Here is a 17,056-nt window from a genome sequence, read left to right as displayed (position 1 = left end):
TTTGCACCAACCATTAAAAATACAGTTAGTTCACTGTTGGCCTTTACTATCTTTCTTTGAGATCCTTCATCCTCTCAACATAGCCGAGTCCCCTTTGGGACAGGACATGAACGTGGCAGCAGTTGAGGGTGGTGCCTGAATCTCTGAGTGGACCTAAGCCTCATCTGGTAGGAGAAATCCAGAACAGCTCTGTGAAGTCCCAAGCAAGTGGCTTAGCAAAGTGCGAGAAGGACAATGGGCAGCTCTTTCTGCAGGAACATGTCAGGAGTGGAGCGTGGGACAGGCTGAGTCAAAGAGGGAGCTAATTTTAGGCAGAAATAGGGCAAAATGCAGAAAACTTATCACTTGTGTGTAGTGATGCAGGGCTGTGAGCTTCGTCTGGTAGCACTGACCTCGGCCTTAGCACCACTGTTAACAAGCCCCATCACCTTTTCCCAAGAGTATGTAGGGTTTTTTTACAGAGGTTGTTCCTATCTGATGTTAAGCCTCATTTAGCATCTTTGTACAGGCTCTCTACTTCTGCTGAGTAGCTGCTAATCAGTGCAAGAATATATGAAATACCAGGGCTGGAAATAGCGTGGCACTGATGATGTGAGCTCAGCCAGTGTAAAAACAGCCGTGGAGCCGATCCCAACCCGCTCCCTCTGCAAAGTGGAGGAATTGCCACTCTTCCATATGTCTTGTGTGTTGAATGTTTTAAGGACAATAGTCATTCATTAATTGCCGCTTTCAGGTTGGCGTAACTGCTGGCGCTTCCAAGGAAACAACAAAGTACTCTTTGATGTTTGCATGAAAGGGAGAAAAGTAGTTTCCCTGCAACCGATCCCATGGACGCCAGCTCGTAATGAGCTCGGGGACTCTCGCCTTACTTACAGGAGTGTTGTGAGAGCGGAGCTGCGGTGCCGACGAGGAGCCTTGACACCACTGCACTAAAGCCACGGGGCTTTAGATGAGCCACCATCACACTACATGTTATTTTAGACAAAATATTCCCTATTTATGAAATGTCCTCCGGCACTAATATTAGAAAAGCTGCCAGAACAACAGAGCTAGTGCAGAAATGTCAAACCCAAGCCGCTGTTACTCATCTGGATGACAGATAACCTGCAGGAGGCTTTTGAAAATGTTTAGCTGAGTGATTTGTTTGGCTTCAAATATTTGGGAGCCATTACTCGGCGATCTGGTGCTTTTTGCAGGCTTGGATAAGCAGATTTAACTCCACAGAAGCCTCTCTTTATATCCTGACTTGTTCCTCTTTAGCCTGAATTAAAGAATCTTTCTACCTGTCTACTTCTGCCCTGTGGGGTTTCTTTTTTTTTTTATTTTATTTCAAGAAATATATGTATTGTAGAGAGTATGTATATATATAAACCAATATATTATTAACTTACTATAATATACTAATTTATCAGGTATATAGAGTATATATACTCTATAATATAGTATCTATAGGTACACACAATATATCTATTTCTTGAAATTGTTATATGTATAATTCCTGAAAGTATTATATGTATATGTAAACTTTGCTTCAACTGCAGAACACATTTCTATATATATGAAGAACTCTTCTGGGAGTAGATTGATGATTCTGACAGGCTGGTAGCATGGCTTAATGCTCTTGTGATCCCTTGAACACATGCAATGTATTTTTTTTCTTCTATTTTATCACAATGTGAGGAAGTTCTTTCTTTACACGTGGCTGTATTTGAATCGCTAGTGACAGTCGGATTCTAACTTTAACTGCACTGGTGACTGACTCTGGTATTTTTAGAGAGAACAGAACCGGTTGCGAAAACCCCGTCTGAATAAGCGTGTAACAGGCGCCGTAAAAAAGCAGCACAGGTCAGCGGTTCAACGTCGTGGCACTCGGAGATCTGCCTGAAGTACATGAAAATGTCACGGAGTTTCAGATAAATTAACTTGGCTTGGACTTCACTGTGCAGTTACAAAGCGGTGCTGTCACGTTGCCTCGTGTGCCGTTAAACGCTGGGTCCAGCAGAGCTGCTGTTCTTTAGGGGATGAAACTTGCTGCCTTGTAAATATTTAGTGGACGCTGAGTTTGTAGCGGTGATGTTTAATACGTGCAGGCTTCTACTTTGCTCTCCCCTTCAGCTACACCTTCCCAGTACATGTACTGGGAGAGGGCACGGGGCCAAAGTCAGGTCTTCCATCGAAGTGGTTTCCCTGTAGACATCACTGGGGAGGTTGATCTGAGAGTGACGTGGGGTGATACTGAGGTGGATATTCCACATTGCACCTGAACATACCTGTTTTGTCTTAAACTATTTTCTACCTTTAAGTGAGAACTTGTTCATCTCCAAGATCTCTAGTACCACACAAGACTCTCAGGTTTTTAGTCTTCTGTAGATCGTTTTTTCTATTTTCTCTTTTGTTTCTTCCTCTATCCCACTTCTGTAGTTAAATCCAAACCAGCGGGGCTGTACCAGACAGCCAAACAAGCATCCACACATCCTTTTCCCTTTTATATCGTGCGGGTAAAAAAGGACCCATCGCAAGGTTTGCATGAAAGAAGATAGAACTCTGTAACTTAAATTCATTGCCTTCAGTAAAACGATTCAGACCGGGACAAGCATTGCAGACCACGCTGCTGTTTTATTTTTGCAGAGTCGTCTGAAGGAAGCTGTGCAGCTCTTGGAGGATTACAAGCATGGGACTTTACCCCCAGGAGTCACCAACAAAGAGGTAAGAGGAAAAAAGCCTTTGTTAAATTTCTACTTCTTCCTGTGGTCTAAAGCAGGGAGGGTGAGGTGGCATTTTAGGCTGTGTCTACAGTCAAATTCACTGCTGCAGAGCTTTTTTTTTTTGTGTTTCTACTGGTGAAATCCCCTACCAGCTCTGCTCAGTTGATTGCTGACTTCTGCAATGTTGCTTCTGGTGCCTTGCAGCTCACCTGCCAGTGTGTAATAGTGATTTTGGGTTGTTCTGAAGTTCTCACGTTATAAATATTGTTGAGCAGAAGAGCTTGCAATACAAACATACAAGTTTTTTTTATTTAGAATAAGTAGAAAGTTTGCAGTTTCTGACTTGCACAGTTATCAATTACCGTTGGCCAACGCTATTGCTTCCCTTTCCCTTCCAAAGTGTACTTGTACAATTAGAAGAGGGGAAAAAAAAAAAAAAAAAGTTGTTTGCTTTTTTTAGCTGAAGGAAACCTTGCTGTCAGTCCTGTAGGTTCTTGTACCAGCAACTGTGATGCATCAGCCCCCTCTCCTACTGTGTTCCTGTTGGTTATAATAATTGCCGTTTCTTCACGGAAATAAATGTTGTTTGGGCTATGTATAACCCTCTGGCTGTCCTCACGTTGTAGATGATACCATTGCTAGCAGTACTTTTTGCTGGGTGGTGTTCCTACTGTTAGGATGGAAGATGAAGGGGGTTGTGGAAGCCCCACTGACGCGAAGGTCTTAGCAGGGAAGAGGCAGTGGCTGAGAAATTTTTTTTTTTATTTCATTTTTTTAAATTTTTTTTTATTATTTATTTATTTCATTATTTTTTTTTATTTCATTTTTTAGTAGATTTTGGTCATTTTGGATGGAGGGATGTGCTGGGTGATCTCTCCAAGAGCCTGTCAGTCCTGTTGTCTGGACTTCGGTCTGATACTCATCTATATGAACACATGGAAGCAGAGATGAGTATTGCTGAGGGGTCAGACTGCTTTTTGAGCCTTTTATCCCCAAATCAGTAGCATAAACCAAAAATCGTTGCTCTTCTTGTGGATATCATCTCAAACTCTTCTCCTTATCTGCCCATGTGTAGGCACCGGACCATAACACCAACACAGGGGCTTTTTTGTGGTGTGTCTTTGTGCATCTAGCACAAAAAGCTTCAGTCCTGTGTAATTTAATGTAATATAAAGACCAGCATGAATTGGTTGGCAGACCAGGAGGTATAAGAAGCAGCTGTGCCAAGGGACCAGTGCACCTCCTTAAATAAACAGTGATGGAAATGGTAGAGACCTCTTCTCCCACACCCTGCTGTAGGTGAAATAACCCACACTTTTTTTTTTTTTTTCTTTTTTTTTTCCCCCCCCCATTCATCTGTAATAATTTCTTAGGAAAGACAAGTATGGCAGGTAAATGAAGAAAATTGAGATTTGAATTCACTTTTGAGACTGGCTACGTGTGTGGTAGGTGCTGTGTTGGGAAAGAGGCATGGCTTCAACAAAAAATAAAAGGGAAATATTCCCTCCCTGTGTGATGTGCGGTTTGAGACATTGCTCTCCTGGTCTTTTGATGTCACTGCATTCTTTCAACCATAATCTGATGGTAAGAAAAAAGAAACCGGGGTTGAGGAAAGGAAAGAAGCGAAGAATGATGCAGCAGCAGATGACTCAGTTCCCATCTGCCTTCAGGCAGATGAAATACAAGTCACTCCCTGTGGCAAACCACGCACAGACTTTTGACCTACATTTTGGGTTTGCAGAGTGACAAACCCAGGACGTACCCGGAATTCATTCAGAACGGCATCAAGAGAGAGCAAACAAAACCATCGTGCTTCTTGTTTCCCTCAGTCAGGAGGTGAACTTTGTTCTGCAAGTTGGAGGGTTCTGAGTGTAAAAAAAAGGGATGGGGCAGAGGAAGAGAGAGAGAAAATGATGCCAAAAATGCCTTCCCTAGAGAAATCTTAGCACATCAGTGTGAGAAAAAGTATTTTTTTGTAGTAAAAGCTTGATATGGTTCACTTTGATCACAGTGTCAATTATGGTAGAGGGGTTTGTGTAGTTTTCCTTGCTGACTGCAGGAGAAAACAGCTCTCCCAGGAGGAGCCTGGGGTGGAATTGCAGCACGTGCTTGTTATTATATTTAACTGTGCTTTACTGCATTAATTAAACCAAACCACAGGGAGAAGTGAGCAAGAGATGGGTAGGTTCCAGCAAGGCTGAGAGACTTGAACGTTCACCCAGGACACCACAACCACTCTAAAAAGGGTAAAAATGGAAGAGACCTAAAAGCAGATGACAGTAACTGTGCCCAGGCTGCAGTGGGATGGGAGCAACCACAATTACGAAGCAGCCAAAAGCTGTATTGTTAATTTGGAGAAAGAATCCATGAAGTCAGCAGATATCGGTCCTTTAGTCCTGGAACTGGCTGGCTGTAATGAAACGGGAGGTAAATTGGGCAATAAAAGCATCAAACACTCTCTGACACTCTTGTGATCCATCTGGGTGAAGGTGAATGGGAACTTCTGATTGGATTAATTCCCAGCGTGGTGTGATGGGCTGGCCAGCTCTTGGCCATGATGGTGACGTTCCTCGAGGGACACCTGGAAACCCTGAGTCCCTTTTGTCTGAATGTTCCTCTTCTCCCAAGTGTGCTTGAGTGGACTTGAATAAACCTTGCCTGCATATGGTTGCAGTGAAGCGGGTGAAAATCTTCAAAACGTGGTTGATTCTCTCTTGTGAGAGCGTGATTATCGCCAAATGGGTGGATATCTTCATCCTCTCAAGTGGAGCCACAAATTTAGAAACAAACTTCTCCTGTAGGAGGGCATTACTTTGCAGTTTTAAGCTGTGGCATCGAAAGCTGCAATTAATCATTGCAAGCACAAAGCATGTGCTTTTCTCTTAGCATCAGAGGTGATCTTTGTAGTCTTCTATCGACATTAAATATTTCCATCCCCTGGGGCATCTTCTTGTCGTGCAGCTCACGGGGTATCATTCTGCCTTTGTGTTTTGGTGTCACAAAATGATACTCAACTTCCAGCTTTGCCAGTGATGAGACTTTCTACCAAAGAACTAAAAGGCCCAGATGATCTGTATGGAAATGGGGTTTGGTTGAGCGCTAAGGCTGTGGTGACATCAGGCGTTGGGTACATCTCATGTTGGTTAGCCAACTACTTTCCTTCTCTGAGACTGAGAGGAAGATCTGGGGTAAATCTGGGAGGATGTAGGGCTGGCTGCTGCTCTCAGGCTACGCCACGGAACTTGCCCTCTGAGCATCGGTTGTTTTCTAACTCCAAGGGCAGAGGGGAAGGTGGAGGGGAGCGTGCGGGGAGATCTGGCTCGCAGGCGAGCTTGCCAGTGCTGAATTAAATATGAGTGTGCCAGCTCTATACAGCTGTAAGTGTCTCATTAATTACTGGTGCGTTTGCAGAACATATGATGTGCTGGTTGATTGCTTTGGGGGAGGGGAAGCATCTCACTTGCATAGAGATCACCTCAAATTTTCCACTGGTGAACCAAAGACACCTCGAGAATACATTTTGTTTGGTTTTTTTTTTTTTTATTTCCTCTAGCTAAGTTTTACCATTTTTATGGCTTTTCTGTGCACCACTATCTGCAGGATGGATTCTGGCTACAAGGCATTAACAATTTGCAGTTGTTCTAGTGCTAATTTGGGAAAGGGATTCGAATCAGCTCTGGAGAGGTGCCCACTTTGTGGCTCGTGTGCATGGGTTGATGTTGGAATAAAAGTCTGAGCTGTCTGTTTTACGTAGCTGATAACTGAGTGTCACACACACCTCTGATGCACTGATGAAGTTGCCACATGCTGGCAGAAGCTCAGCAGATGAGAAGTAATTTGATTTTTGACTGATTTCTTTTTCTATTTTTTTTTTTTTTTTTATACTGCTCTTTGCCTGTGAATAGAGCTAATCACCTCGTGTTCACTGTGGGCAAGAAGTGTCTACTGGAGTAGTCACTTGGCTGATCTGACATGGTAACACAATTGTATCAGAGGGGCTAATTTGCTGGTATTACTCATCAAAAAGGCTGCGTAGAACTTCATGTGATGCTCAAGAGAGAAGCATTCAACTTTCTGTTCTTTGTTTAAGAGCTGATTCAGGTTTGGTTGCTAGAGCCCCTTAGAGATGAAGTTGCTACCCTCGTAACAGGCTCTTCAGGTATGGATTGGGTATGGCACGTGCGTGGAAGAGATGCCTGAATGGTCTTCCAGGCCTCATGATCAGAATTAAAAGCATTATCACCTTAGAAGCCTTTAAAAATAACAGTTCGGGCAGAGTTTTAATGCATTAGCTCTCTAAGAACCCAACACTTTCCCCCCCCCAAATATCAGCTTGGAGATCAAGAAGACAAGTTGTTTTGACAGAGTTGTTTCACTAATCTCCTGTCTGATCCACTTTTGTGGTACGGCGTGTTTGACAGTGTTCAAATTCCTTTTTTTTTTTTTTTTTTCCCTCATTCAGAAATTCGTGGCTCTCATGAAGGATGGCAGGCAGTAGCTGAAAGCATAACAACAGCTCAGCACAATCTATATTGCTTGCTGAAATGGTTTTACCGCCTGAAAAATGGAAAAATATAAGAGCCTAAAGCTATGTAACGTCAAGTATCTCCTCCACACTTATCTTCTTGACAGGGTTCTTGTAGAGCGAGTCTTTCTCTTCTGCATTTTCAAAGCAGATTTTTCAAAATGAGCTGAAATGGAACAATTATGGACTATCTAAAGAAAAAAAACCCAAACCTTTGCAAAGCCATAATCATACTTTGCTCCAGTTCCCCATGACCATTTCTAAGCCTGTTTCCAGAATAAATGCTGCTTTTCTCCAGTTACTCTCCATGTGATGATTCATGGACAGTCACACTGCTAACACCTACATTTCATCCACTTTCAGGCCTCTCACACTCACCCAGTAGCTCTTGTACTTGCTCTTGAACTGGAGTGGTTTCACTGCTCGGGAAAACGACCATGAACTCAAGGTGGTAAAAACCTATTTCTTGGGTGTCATTAGCAAAAATGAAGAATTGATCTTTTAACCGTCGATAGCTGCTAGACTGCTGGTAGCTTTTTATTGAGGGAAATGATGTTTTTTTTCCCTACATTAGAAAAATGTTTTAAAAACATGATTTTTATCATAGATGTATCAATTATGTAGTCAGCAAAACAGAGGACTAATAGCTGCTTGGGGAGTATTTATTCAGTGTTATGTATTGAAGCAAGAAAACATGCTCTAGTCTCCACTTCTTCAGCTTAGCTTATTTACCCAGCTTTTTCTTTGAATATTTAAGAGCCAGACTTGTGTTTTATGAGATACGAAGTTGAGTGTTTCACATTCGACTTATTAAATCCCCACCAACCAAAACCCTTCCATGTAGTGGAAATAGCCCACACTGTAATTAAGCCCCATCTCTGACAGGCTCTTACCATTTCATAATTTTTCTCTAAATAAAAAGGTATTCTTGGTAATGCAGCCATTTGGGGTGTGTTTCTGTTCTCTTGGTCGCTTGGGTTAGATATTTTAACAGGATTGGAGAACATGCTTGGAGAACAATCTCCCTGATGATATTGGGGAGGTTCGGTCTCCTGGTGGGGCATTTGGGGTGGTTGCATGTCTCTGCGTTGGGTGATTGAACTTCATGGATCCAGAAGTGTTTGATAAAAGAAATGGCTCTTTCTTATGTTTAGAAGTACAAAAATTTGCTGTGAGAATGTCAAGAGAACTGGTGAGTTTAGTAAACTTCCTATTGCTTGGTGACCACATCTCTAGCTGTCCTTCATGTGGCTCCTTCTGCAGAGGGTAAGAGGATCTGAAGTGCTGGCGTGTCATCTGGTGGCGTGTATCCCCTTTCATCTCCCTGTCCTAGAGGAAGCTAGAAAATAGTAGGATCCTTAGAAGGGAGGGGAAAAAAAGGAAATGTGTAGGATTCATGTTGATGGGAGAAACTGGTTCAGTTGTCATTTATGCCCCATCTTTTCCAGCTCCGTAGGTGCTGTTGTATTATTGCCCTTCTGTGAGGATTCCTTAGTCTCGAGCATACGTTCTTTGCACTTTGCGCTCCTCGTTTCAGTGGTCTCTTCTACTTCAAGCTTTTCAGCTCACGTTCCTTACAGACGGCTCCGTGGCAAGAGGGAGATGTGCTAAAAGGCCCACTGCTCCGAGCCGTTTTTAATGACGGTTTCTGCCGGCGGCTCCCGGGGTTGGCAGAATCCGGCCCCTTCGCACGAAGCTCCGGTGGCTGGTGCGATCTGCGAGTGGGTAGGTGAAAATGACACACACAAGTGCACCCGGAGCCAATTTGCAGCAGAAGGTATAGACTGTAACATATCCAATTCTAAACAGGGCAGGCAATTCCCCAAACTGCCTCCTGGAGGGAATCTCCGCTGGAGTAAAAAGGTTTCATTTGAGGGAATAGTTTCTCCTATAAAAACAAGGGCTGTAAAATATCAGCCTGATAAACAAGGATGAAGAGCCAGCTTGCTTCAAAGTGAAGGTTTTCTCTAGCTCAGGAGCCACGGTGCTGAGGTTTAGCCTCCGACCAAAAGGCTGTACCAACTGCAGGGCATAATGATGTGTGGCTTTTGTCCTTTATCCTCAGGCTTCTTCTACTAATTTGTAGGATTGCATCTGTGTCCTCTGTGTGTGTGAGTCCCTTTCCCAACCTGTCCAACAGACCAGCACAGATTGGAGGAACAGATTGATGCTGGCATGTCAGCAGTGGTAAAAGTTAAGAGAAGCAGCACTCGGCGGCTATCAGATACAGAGCGATTTCCATCACTCCCGGTTTACGACACAGCTGCTTTTTCCTGTGTGATTTTTGTGCTCAGTGCTGCAGAAATGTGCACGGCAGAAAAGGCTGATGAGCATCGGATGCGGACAGCAGTGTTCGGGCACTGGAGATCTGCCTTGGAAGGACTGCAGTAAGGTCTCGGTGCCGGGGAGATTTTGTTATGAACTTCAGGCTGCTCTTTCAGCTTTTTTTTCCCCCCCCACAAATGCCTTGTATTTTTATTTTCTTAGCTAGAATTCCCTGCAGCTTGAGCTACACTGCTGACATGCCCAGCAAAACGTGCCCTTTCCCTTGTGCACTGAATTATTTTTGTCTTTGAAATGGGGGTAGAACTAACTGCTAAGCATTCCGCTTAATACCACTGCCTGAGATCACTGCTCCTCAGCCTAATACTGCTCCAAACACTGGCTGCTAGTTAGGATCAGAGCCCTGGTTTGCCCCATTTGTAGATTCATACCACTCCGTCCTAAAAACTTAGTATCTAAGCAAGTAGAATACAGTCTAAGAAATGCAGCAACGAAGGTTCAGTGTCCTCCTCTACCTCCCCACTGTCCCTTCGGTCTTGGTCGCAGGCTGGCACCCCAGCTTCTCCCTGTGGTCCTGCCAGCAGAGAGAGGTAAAGAGCCACAGAATAGCAGAAGTGTCTGAGGGTGATTCGTGTGCATTGAACGAGGACTCTCAAGAGTGAGTGATGCTTTTTCCATGCGAGGTTTTTATTTTTTAATGCCAGCAATAGAGCCAATAAGAGGTTTAAAAACTCCTCGAATTAACTAAATGCAACCCTGGTACATGGGCAGCCGTTAGTCTTACAGAGGTGACTCTGTCCATAAATGTGCACCCACAGTAAGGATGGTACCTATTAAATTTATCATTCCCTGAACTTTATGTGTGAACTGGTACAAATTTGTTCTGTGCCCAGAATATTGCAAGGGGAAGTGTGATGCCATGGCAGCGTGAGCTGATCTAAGTCAGCACTGCCATGTCTCTGCCTCTTCTCCTCCCGGCCATGTGTTCCCACCTCCTTGCTGGCTTGCCCTGGCACAGCTGGTTCAGAGAGCTGATCTTAATAAAAACTAAAGCTCCCTTCCCCCATTCCCAAAATGCTTCTTTTTTTTTTTTTTTTTTTGACTTGAGCAGCTCTGTATATTTTCTGTCTGCTCTGTGTTGTCTGTACAAACGTAGGGGATGGGGTGCAGGCCTGGGATGGGGGGGCTGTGGTACTGTAAATATCTACTGACTTGAGCTGCTGAAGATAAATCTGGGATGGAGGTAGGAAATTAATCCAGGTTTCATAAGACCAAGACTAAACATCTTGAGCTGTGGATCTTTTGCTGACTCTGAGACACCAGGTGTTTAGATTTTTGATCCATCCAGATCATCCCCTTTGTCTGCTGTGGGATTGTAGGCTAATCGAGGCTGGAGGGGACCTCAGGAGGTCACCTAGTCCAACACAGGTCCCTAGATTTGCTGTTGGAAATCTGTCTGTTCATTCGACTGCATGTTTACTTACACGTGCATGTTAATATGCATGAATATCTGTTTGTTAGAAAACAAGATAGCAGCGAGACAGCTCTATTACCTGATTTTGTACCCTTAGAAACCTCACCCTGCAAGCTTCACCCCTTCAACATGAAGGGGGTGGTTGGAGGGGAAAAAAAAAAAAAAAAAAAAAAAAAAATTAAAAATAAACTCAAGCTGAATGATCTGTAGTGAGAGGAAAAATGCAGCTTTTTGAAATTGTCCCTTGGAGACAGACATTTGCTATTCTCCAGCCAGCCCCTTCCTGCGAGCGTTGGCGGAGCATGAACTGTGGTGTGTCAGTTGTGACTTCTCACTCTTCAGCCTTTCCAAATGCAGTTTTGGCAACTTGCTGTTTTGAAACTGTTTCATTTCTTCCCCATTAGTATCAGTGAAGTGAAAAGAGGCTCACCAGCTTAATGGGCATATATTTATTACTGTGTTCTTCCTTCAATCATGTTAGCAGCGGGAAGAGCCGCTCATGCTGTCCCAGACACAGCAGAGAACAATGAATCTATCAGAGTCTAAACAGCATCCCTTTTGGAGAATAATAGCTTTTCTTAACAGTGTTGATGAAGAGCGAAGAGGTCCATTTGCAGTAAACTGTACTTTTTTTTTTTTTTTTTTTTTTTTCCCCCTCTGGTCTCTTGCAGGATACAATAAAACCTAGATACATCGCTGGTCCTGCTGCTTCCTTTTCTTTGCAAGAAAGTGCCTTGTTTGCTGGTCCAAGGGCTGAGCTTGGACCTTCTCTCTTCTGCAGTCTAAATAGTCTCTGTGGCACTAAGATGGGGTGAACATTTTTAGGCATCGTTTCCAGACTGTCAGAGGACAAAAGGCACCTAGGGAGGTGGACAGAAGTGTTGTAGGTCAGTGCACCTTAAGCCATGCTAAACGCTGCTGTTGATTGCTCCTACTCGGTTACAAACTGGCTTTACTTCATCTCATCGTGTGAGGATTAAGAGAATTTATCTAAAGTCATGTCTAGATTACAAATCAGATTAGATTTGCAAACTCCATATGGCTAAAATAAACTGAAACAAATCTGATCATGAGCAATCTAGTTGGATTAGCGAACCTGGTTTCCAAAAACTGTACTTTAAACTGTGTAATGGCATCTAAGTCCTTCTGCAACCCTGGTGCAAGTCATGGTTTTCAGTGAGTGCTTCTTATTCTGCTTAAGTCTTCCCAGTAGAATGCTGTGAGGATTAATTAGTTAATGTTTATTGAGTGCTGAGAAGCTGCAAAGTGTTATTTAAGTGCTATCTTTTTTTATCAGTCGGGACTTGATTCTGGTTCCACCTACACTTGGGTTTGTATCTGTGTAAATCTGTGGATTGTACTGGGATTGCTCATGGTTTCCAGTCCGGTTCCCGACGCCGAGGCGCTTGCCTTGCCGTGCTCTGGTGCAGGCAGGTATCTCAGCCGATGCTCTTCCGTGTGTGGATTTGTTCAAAAGCTTTATGGTCCTGCAGATGGGCAGCAGGTCGTGGCCCTGTGACAGTTTTCCATCAGCATCCAAGAAGAGCAGTGGCTTCTGGTGCCTCTTCTGGTGACATTTCCATGCCAGATGTAGGGCAGAACATGTATATAGATACCCTCTGTGATTTATCCCACACGTTGGATCATTTGAGCATTGGATCATTTATCTCCTTAGAGCTAAAACCTTTTTAATGTAAAGATTATTAGGAGCAGGGTTGCAAAAGGTCCATTGGTGAGATTTCCTACTGAGGAGCAAGTGTAGGCAGTGGTTTATTTTACCTTGTTTTGTCATGGAATCATAGAATGGTTTGGGTTGGAAGGGACCTTAAAGATCACCCAGTCCCACCCCCCTGCCCCGGGCAGGGCCACCTTCCACTAGCCCAGGTTGCCCAAAGCCCCGTCCAACCTGGCCTTGAACCCTTCCAGAGAGGGGGCAGCCACAGCTTCTCTGGGCAGCCTGTGCCAGGGCCTCACCCCCCTCACAGGGAACAATTTCTGCCTCAGATCTGATCTAAAACTCCCCTCTGTCAGTTTAACCCCGTTCCCCCTCGTCCTATCCCTCCCCCTGATGACGAGTCCCTCCCCCCGTTCCCGCAGCCCCTTTCAGCCCTGGGGGGCCGCTCTAAGGTCTCCCCGGAGCCTTCTCTTCTCCAGCTGAACCCCCCAACTCTCCCAGCCTGTCCTCACAGGGGGGCTCCAGCCCCCCCAGCATCTCCGTGGCCTCCTCTGGCCCCGCTCCAGCAGGTCCGTGTCCTTCTGCTGTTGGTGCCCCAGAGCTGGACCCAGCCCTGCAGGGGGGTCTCCCAGAGCGGAGCAGAGGGGGAGAATCCCCCCCCTCGCCCTGTGCCCACCCTGCTCGGGGTGCAGCCCAGCACACCGTTGGCTTTCTGGGCTGTGAGTGCCCATTGCTGGCTCACAGTCAGTTTTCCCTCTACCAACACCCCCAAGTCCTTCTCCTTGGGGCTGCTCTCAATCCACTCCTCGCCCAGCCTGGATTTGTGCCTGGGATTGCCCCAGCCCATGGGCAGGACCTTGCACTTGGCCTTGTTGAACTCCATGAGATTTGCACGTTCCACCTCCCCAGCCTGCCCAGGTCCCTCTGGATGGATCCCTTCCCTCCAGCACATCGACGGCACCACACAGCTCGGTGTTATCAGCAAACTTGCTGAGGGTGCCTCGATCCCACTGTCCATGTCTCCAACAAAAATGTTAAACAGCACCTGCCCCAACCCCGACCCCTGAGGAACAGCACCCATCACTGCTCTCCACTTGGACATCGAGCTGTTGACCACATCTCTTTGAGTGCGACCATCCAGCCAATTCCTGATCCACTGAGTGGTCCTTCCATCAAACCCGTGTCTCTGCTATTTAGAGACAAGGATGTTGTGTGGGACAGTGTCAAATGCTTTGCATTTTTCCGTGTTTATTAGTAAAGCCACATGTCAGGTTCTATATATATTAGGCACATCAGCCAGGTTTACAGACATTCAGGTGACATTAAATGTGGAACCAAAAGGTCTGGGATTCCAGTGTTGGCAGTCTGTAAATCTTGCTAAAAGCAGTCAGCCCTAACTGAATCCTTTGGCTGGAGCTTGTGATGTACATTTGTCTCTATGTTAAATATCACTCTTAAAGAAGTGGGATTTTGGGACTGAAGCTGGAGAGAAGTGGGAGAAAGCCACGCAAAGCATGAGTGATCGCACTCCTGGGGGAGAAAGGACGGGTGGAGAGTGAAGCAGAACGCGTGGTAGCTCTGTCGGGTTGCACCAACCTGCCTTGAGTGTGGCACTGGTGTTTAGTTTTAGTGAAATACTAAAAATAGATACTTATTTGTTTTCTTGTTACCTGCTGAGAGGTTCTGGGGGTGCTACCTGGGGTGGACTGACCCCTGTAAATGCCTTTATTAACTAGGAAGGTGGTAGGGAAAAATGCGGTGCTGTGGGAGACTGGACTGCTTGGGAGATCTTCATCCTTCACCGTATAAACTTAAAAAACAACAAAACCTCTCAGAAGCATAGTGAAATAACAGTGAAATAATGTCCAGGGAACCTGCTGTCTAGGATGGGCCTCCTGTTTCAGTGAGTGGGGCTTCAGCGGTGAGGCCATGGATGGATGTTCTTCTCCAGCTGCACTTGCTGCAGACTTTACCTTCTTGCCAAAAGGTTTCAAATAGAAATGTCCCACAGTACTGCTGGCAAATGTGAGTTTTCAAGTATGATTAACCTTATAGTGAAGATAAATATGAGCTGATCCTGCTGATGGGGTGTGGTGGAGCTGCTGCTGAGTGCTTCTGGTTCGTGCTCTAGGGAAGGGCCAGATCTCCTCAGCTAGATCTGTGGAAGATGTGTTTTGAAAATTTGTAGTGCTTAGGTCTGGGATTCCTAAATGTTCTAACACAAAATCTTAAACTTTCATCAAATTCCTGTTGGAATCCAAAGAAATTGTATCTTTGCAATCCGTGTTGAAGTTGGTATGAGCTGCAGGTGCTTGGCACTTTGGGATGTTTCTACATCTTGAGCTAAACCCACTTTGAGCCAGAACTAATCATGTAGGTCCCATCTTAAAGTCAACGGAGAGAGGCAAGCACTGCTTGAGTGTAGGTTACAGAATCCCAGAATCATCCAGGTTGGAAAAGCCCTGAAGCTCCTCCAGCCCAACCATGACCCTCCCCCTGACCGTTCCCAACTCCCCCAGATCCCTCAGCGCTGGCTCAGCCCGACTCTTCAACCCCTCCAGGGATCCCGGGGACTCCCCCCTGCCCTGGGCAGCCCATTCCAACGCCCAACAGCCCCTTCTGCACAGAAATCCTTCCTCAGAGCCAGCCTGACCCTGCCCTGGGCAGCTTGAGGCCATTCCCTCGGGGCCTGGCGCTGGGGCCTTGGCTCCAGAGACTCATCCCCCCTCTCTGCCCCCTCCTGGCAGGGAGCTGCAGAGGGCCAGGAGGTCTCCCCTCAGCCTCCTCTGCTCCAGACTGAACCCCCCCAGTTCCCTCAGGTTATGCAGCCTGTACTGGTCATCTCATCGGGATGAATTGAGCCGCTGACATAAAGGAAATCCAGAGGCCTTGCTGGAGGAGGTATTTATTACCTCATAGACGTTTGTTAGAGGGGATGAATCCCACCTCCAGTGTTGTACTCTGGCCATTTGACTACCAGTTAAGGGATAGAGTATGAAGTTAAAACTTGTTCAGAGTCATCACTATCACCGGACACTAATGCGATGCCAGATCCTTGTTGCTGGTCTGAAGGGTTTCTCAGTGAATTTTCCAAGTACAGAAAGTTATGCCTTTTAAGCCAGGTTTTCTTTTTTTCCTCAGTTTTGTATCATTTAAACAATCAGGGTGATCAGAAAGCTCATCCGGTTTTGGAGGCTGTCCTTCCGAATGGCCACGCGTATGAAAGCAGCTTGCTCTTCTTCTTCAGAACAAGCTTTGCTGCATCACACGCTCCGTTCCCGACACCCAATATTTGGAATTCAGTGTGGAATAGATAATCCGAGCTTTGCTTTAATAAACCTTGCAACTCCCAGAGTGTGAAACTACTGGCAATTTCTCATGGGGTGCAAACTCCAGGTCGTTACCTTATTAAAATTTCGTTGGTGCAGGTGGGGTTTTGTGAAAGGGTGAGAACCTCCCTGATGGAGCGAGAAGGGGATGAGCAGATTTCAAGATGGGGCTCTGTCTCTCCTTGAGTGGGCAGATGAAATAAATAAACCGAAAATACTCATTATTCTGAGGATTTCCTCTTCAACCTTGTCTTTACTAGGGGAACTTTGTCAACTGTTGGGAGTGATGTTGGTGCAAAGTCTAACACAGGTGAGCCACTAAGTCTTTGCAGAACTTAAACTGTTGTGGTTTTTCTTATACGTCAGGCTCATCTACCACGTGACTTCTCGTTAGCTCTTTGAAAATGAGCTAATGCCTTGTCGTTACTCATGTTTAATGTGTGGTTAATCAGTAAGAGCTTTTCTCTGTAGAGTTATTCCTGACATGGCATATCCAGAGCACGCACCCGTGAATTTAAGATCATTTCAATGTCTGCTACAGTGTTGTGCAAGGAACCCGGGTCCTGTTGGTGCCTACAGTCGAGGGAGGGAAGTGTTAGAGCATCTATTACAGATTCCTGACATCAAATCTGCCTTTGTGCCTCTACTGACCGTAGGGAGGTGGTTGCTGGAAACGCAAGGGAGTAGGTGGTGTGAATCCATCGGTGCTCTCCTGACTGTAGACACTCAAGGCCAACTTTGGTGATGTAGTAGGTGGTCTGGATACAGCCAACTGCACTGGTGTAGGGTGGAGCTGGCCACTTCTTTTAGAAGCATTGGAGCCTGCTGGAAACACGGGTGAACAGTTTGTAGACCTGGTTTTTCTAATCTAGGTGGAACTTTGTGCAGAAGGGAAAAAAAAAATCCCATCTTTGAGTCCAGGACGATGAAATCTTACTGCATTTAATAGGAGGGAAGTTAATATTTTAAGAATAACTGGTACTCTTTGTACTGCTTTTATAGTGGCAGGTGTTAGCTAATAGATTTGGGCTGGATACATTCTTTTAATAAATACTTTTTTTGAAA

The 17,056-nt window shown here is 45.3% G+C and overlaps 1 protein-coding gene across 3 annotated transcripts in view; it reads left to right on the top strand.

Annotated features, from left to right (window-relative positions):
• Positions 1–17,056, top strand: part of SFXN5 (sideroflexin 5) — a 108,104-nt gene that overhangs the window by 21,829 nt on the left and 69,219 nt on the right. For all 3 annotated transcript variants that reach the window (XM_074903690.1, XM_074903689.1, XM_074903691.1), the window contains one exon: positions 2,629–2,706. In XM_074903690.1, coding sequence (XP_074759791.1) covers positions 2,629–2,706 — 78 coding nt within the window. The remainder of the gene's footprint in view (positions 1–2,628; positions 2,707–17,056) is intronic.

The sequence above is a fragment of the Athene noctua genome, chromosome 4, assembly GCF_965140245.1.
Source record: "Athene noctua chromosome 4, bAthNoc1.hap1.1, whole genome shotgun sequence".
Classification (NCBI taxonomy): domain Eukaryota; kingdom Metazoa; phylum Chordata; class Aves; order Strigiformes; family Strigidae; genus Athene; species Athene noctua.
The sequence above is the reverse complement of the archived record's forward strand: the minus strand, read 5'-3'. Positions and strand labels throughout refer to the sequence as shown.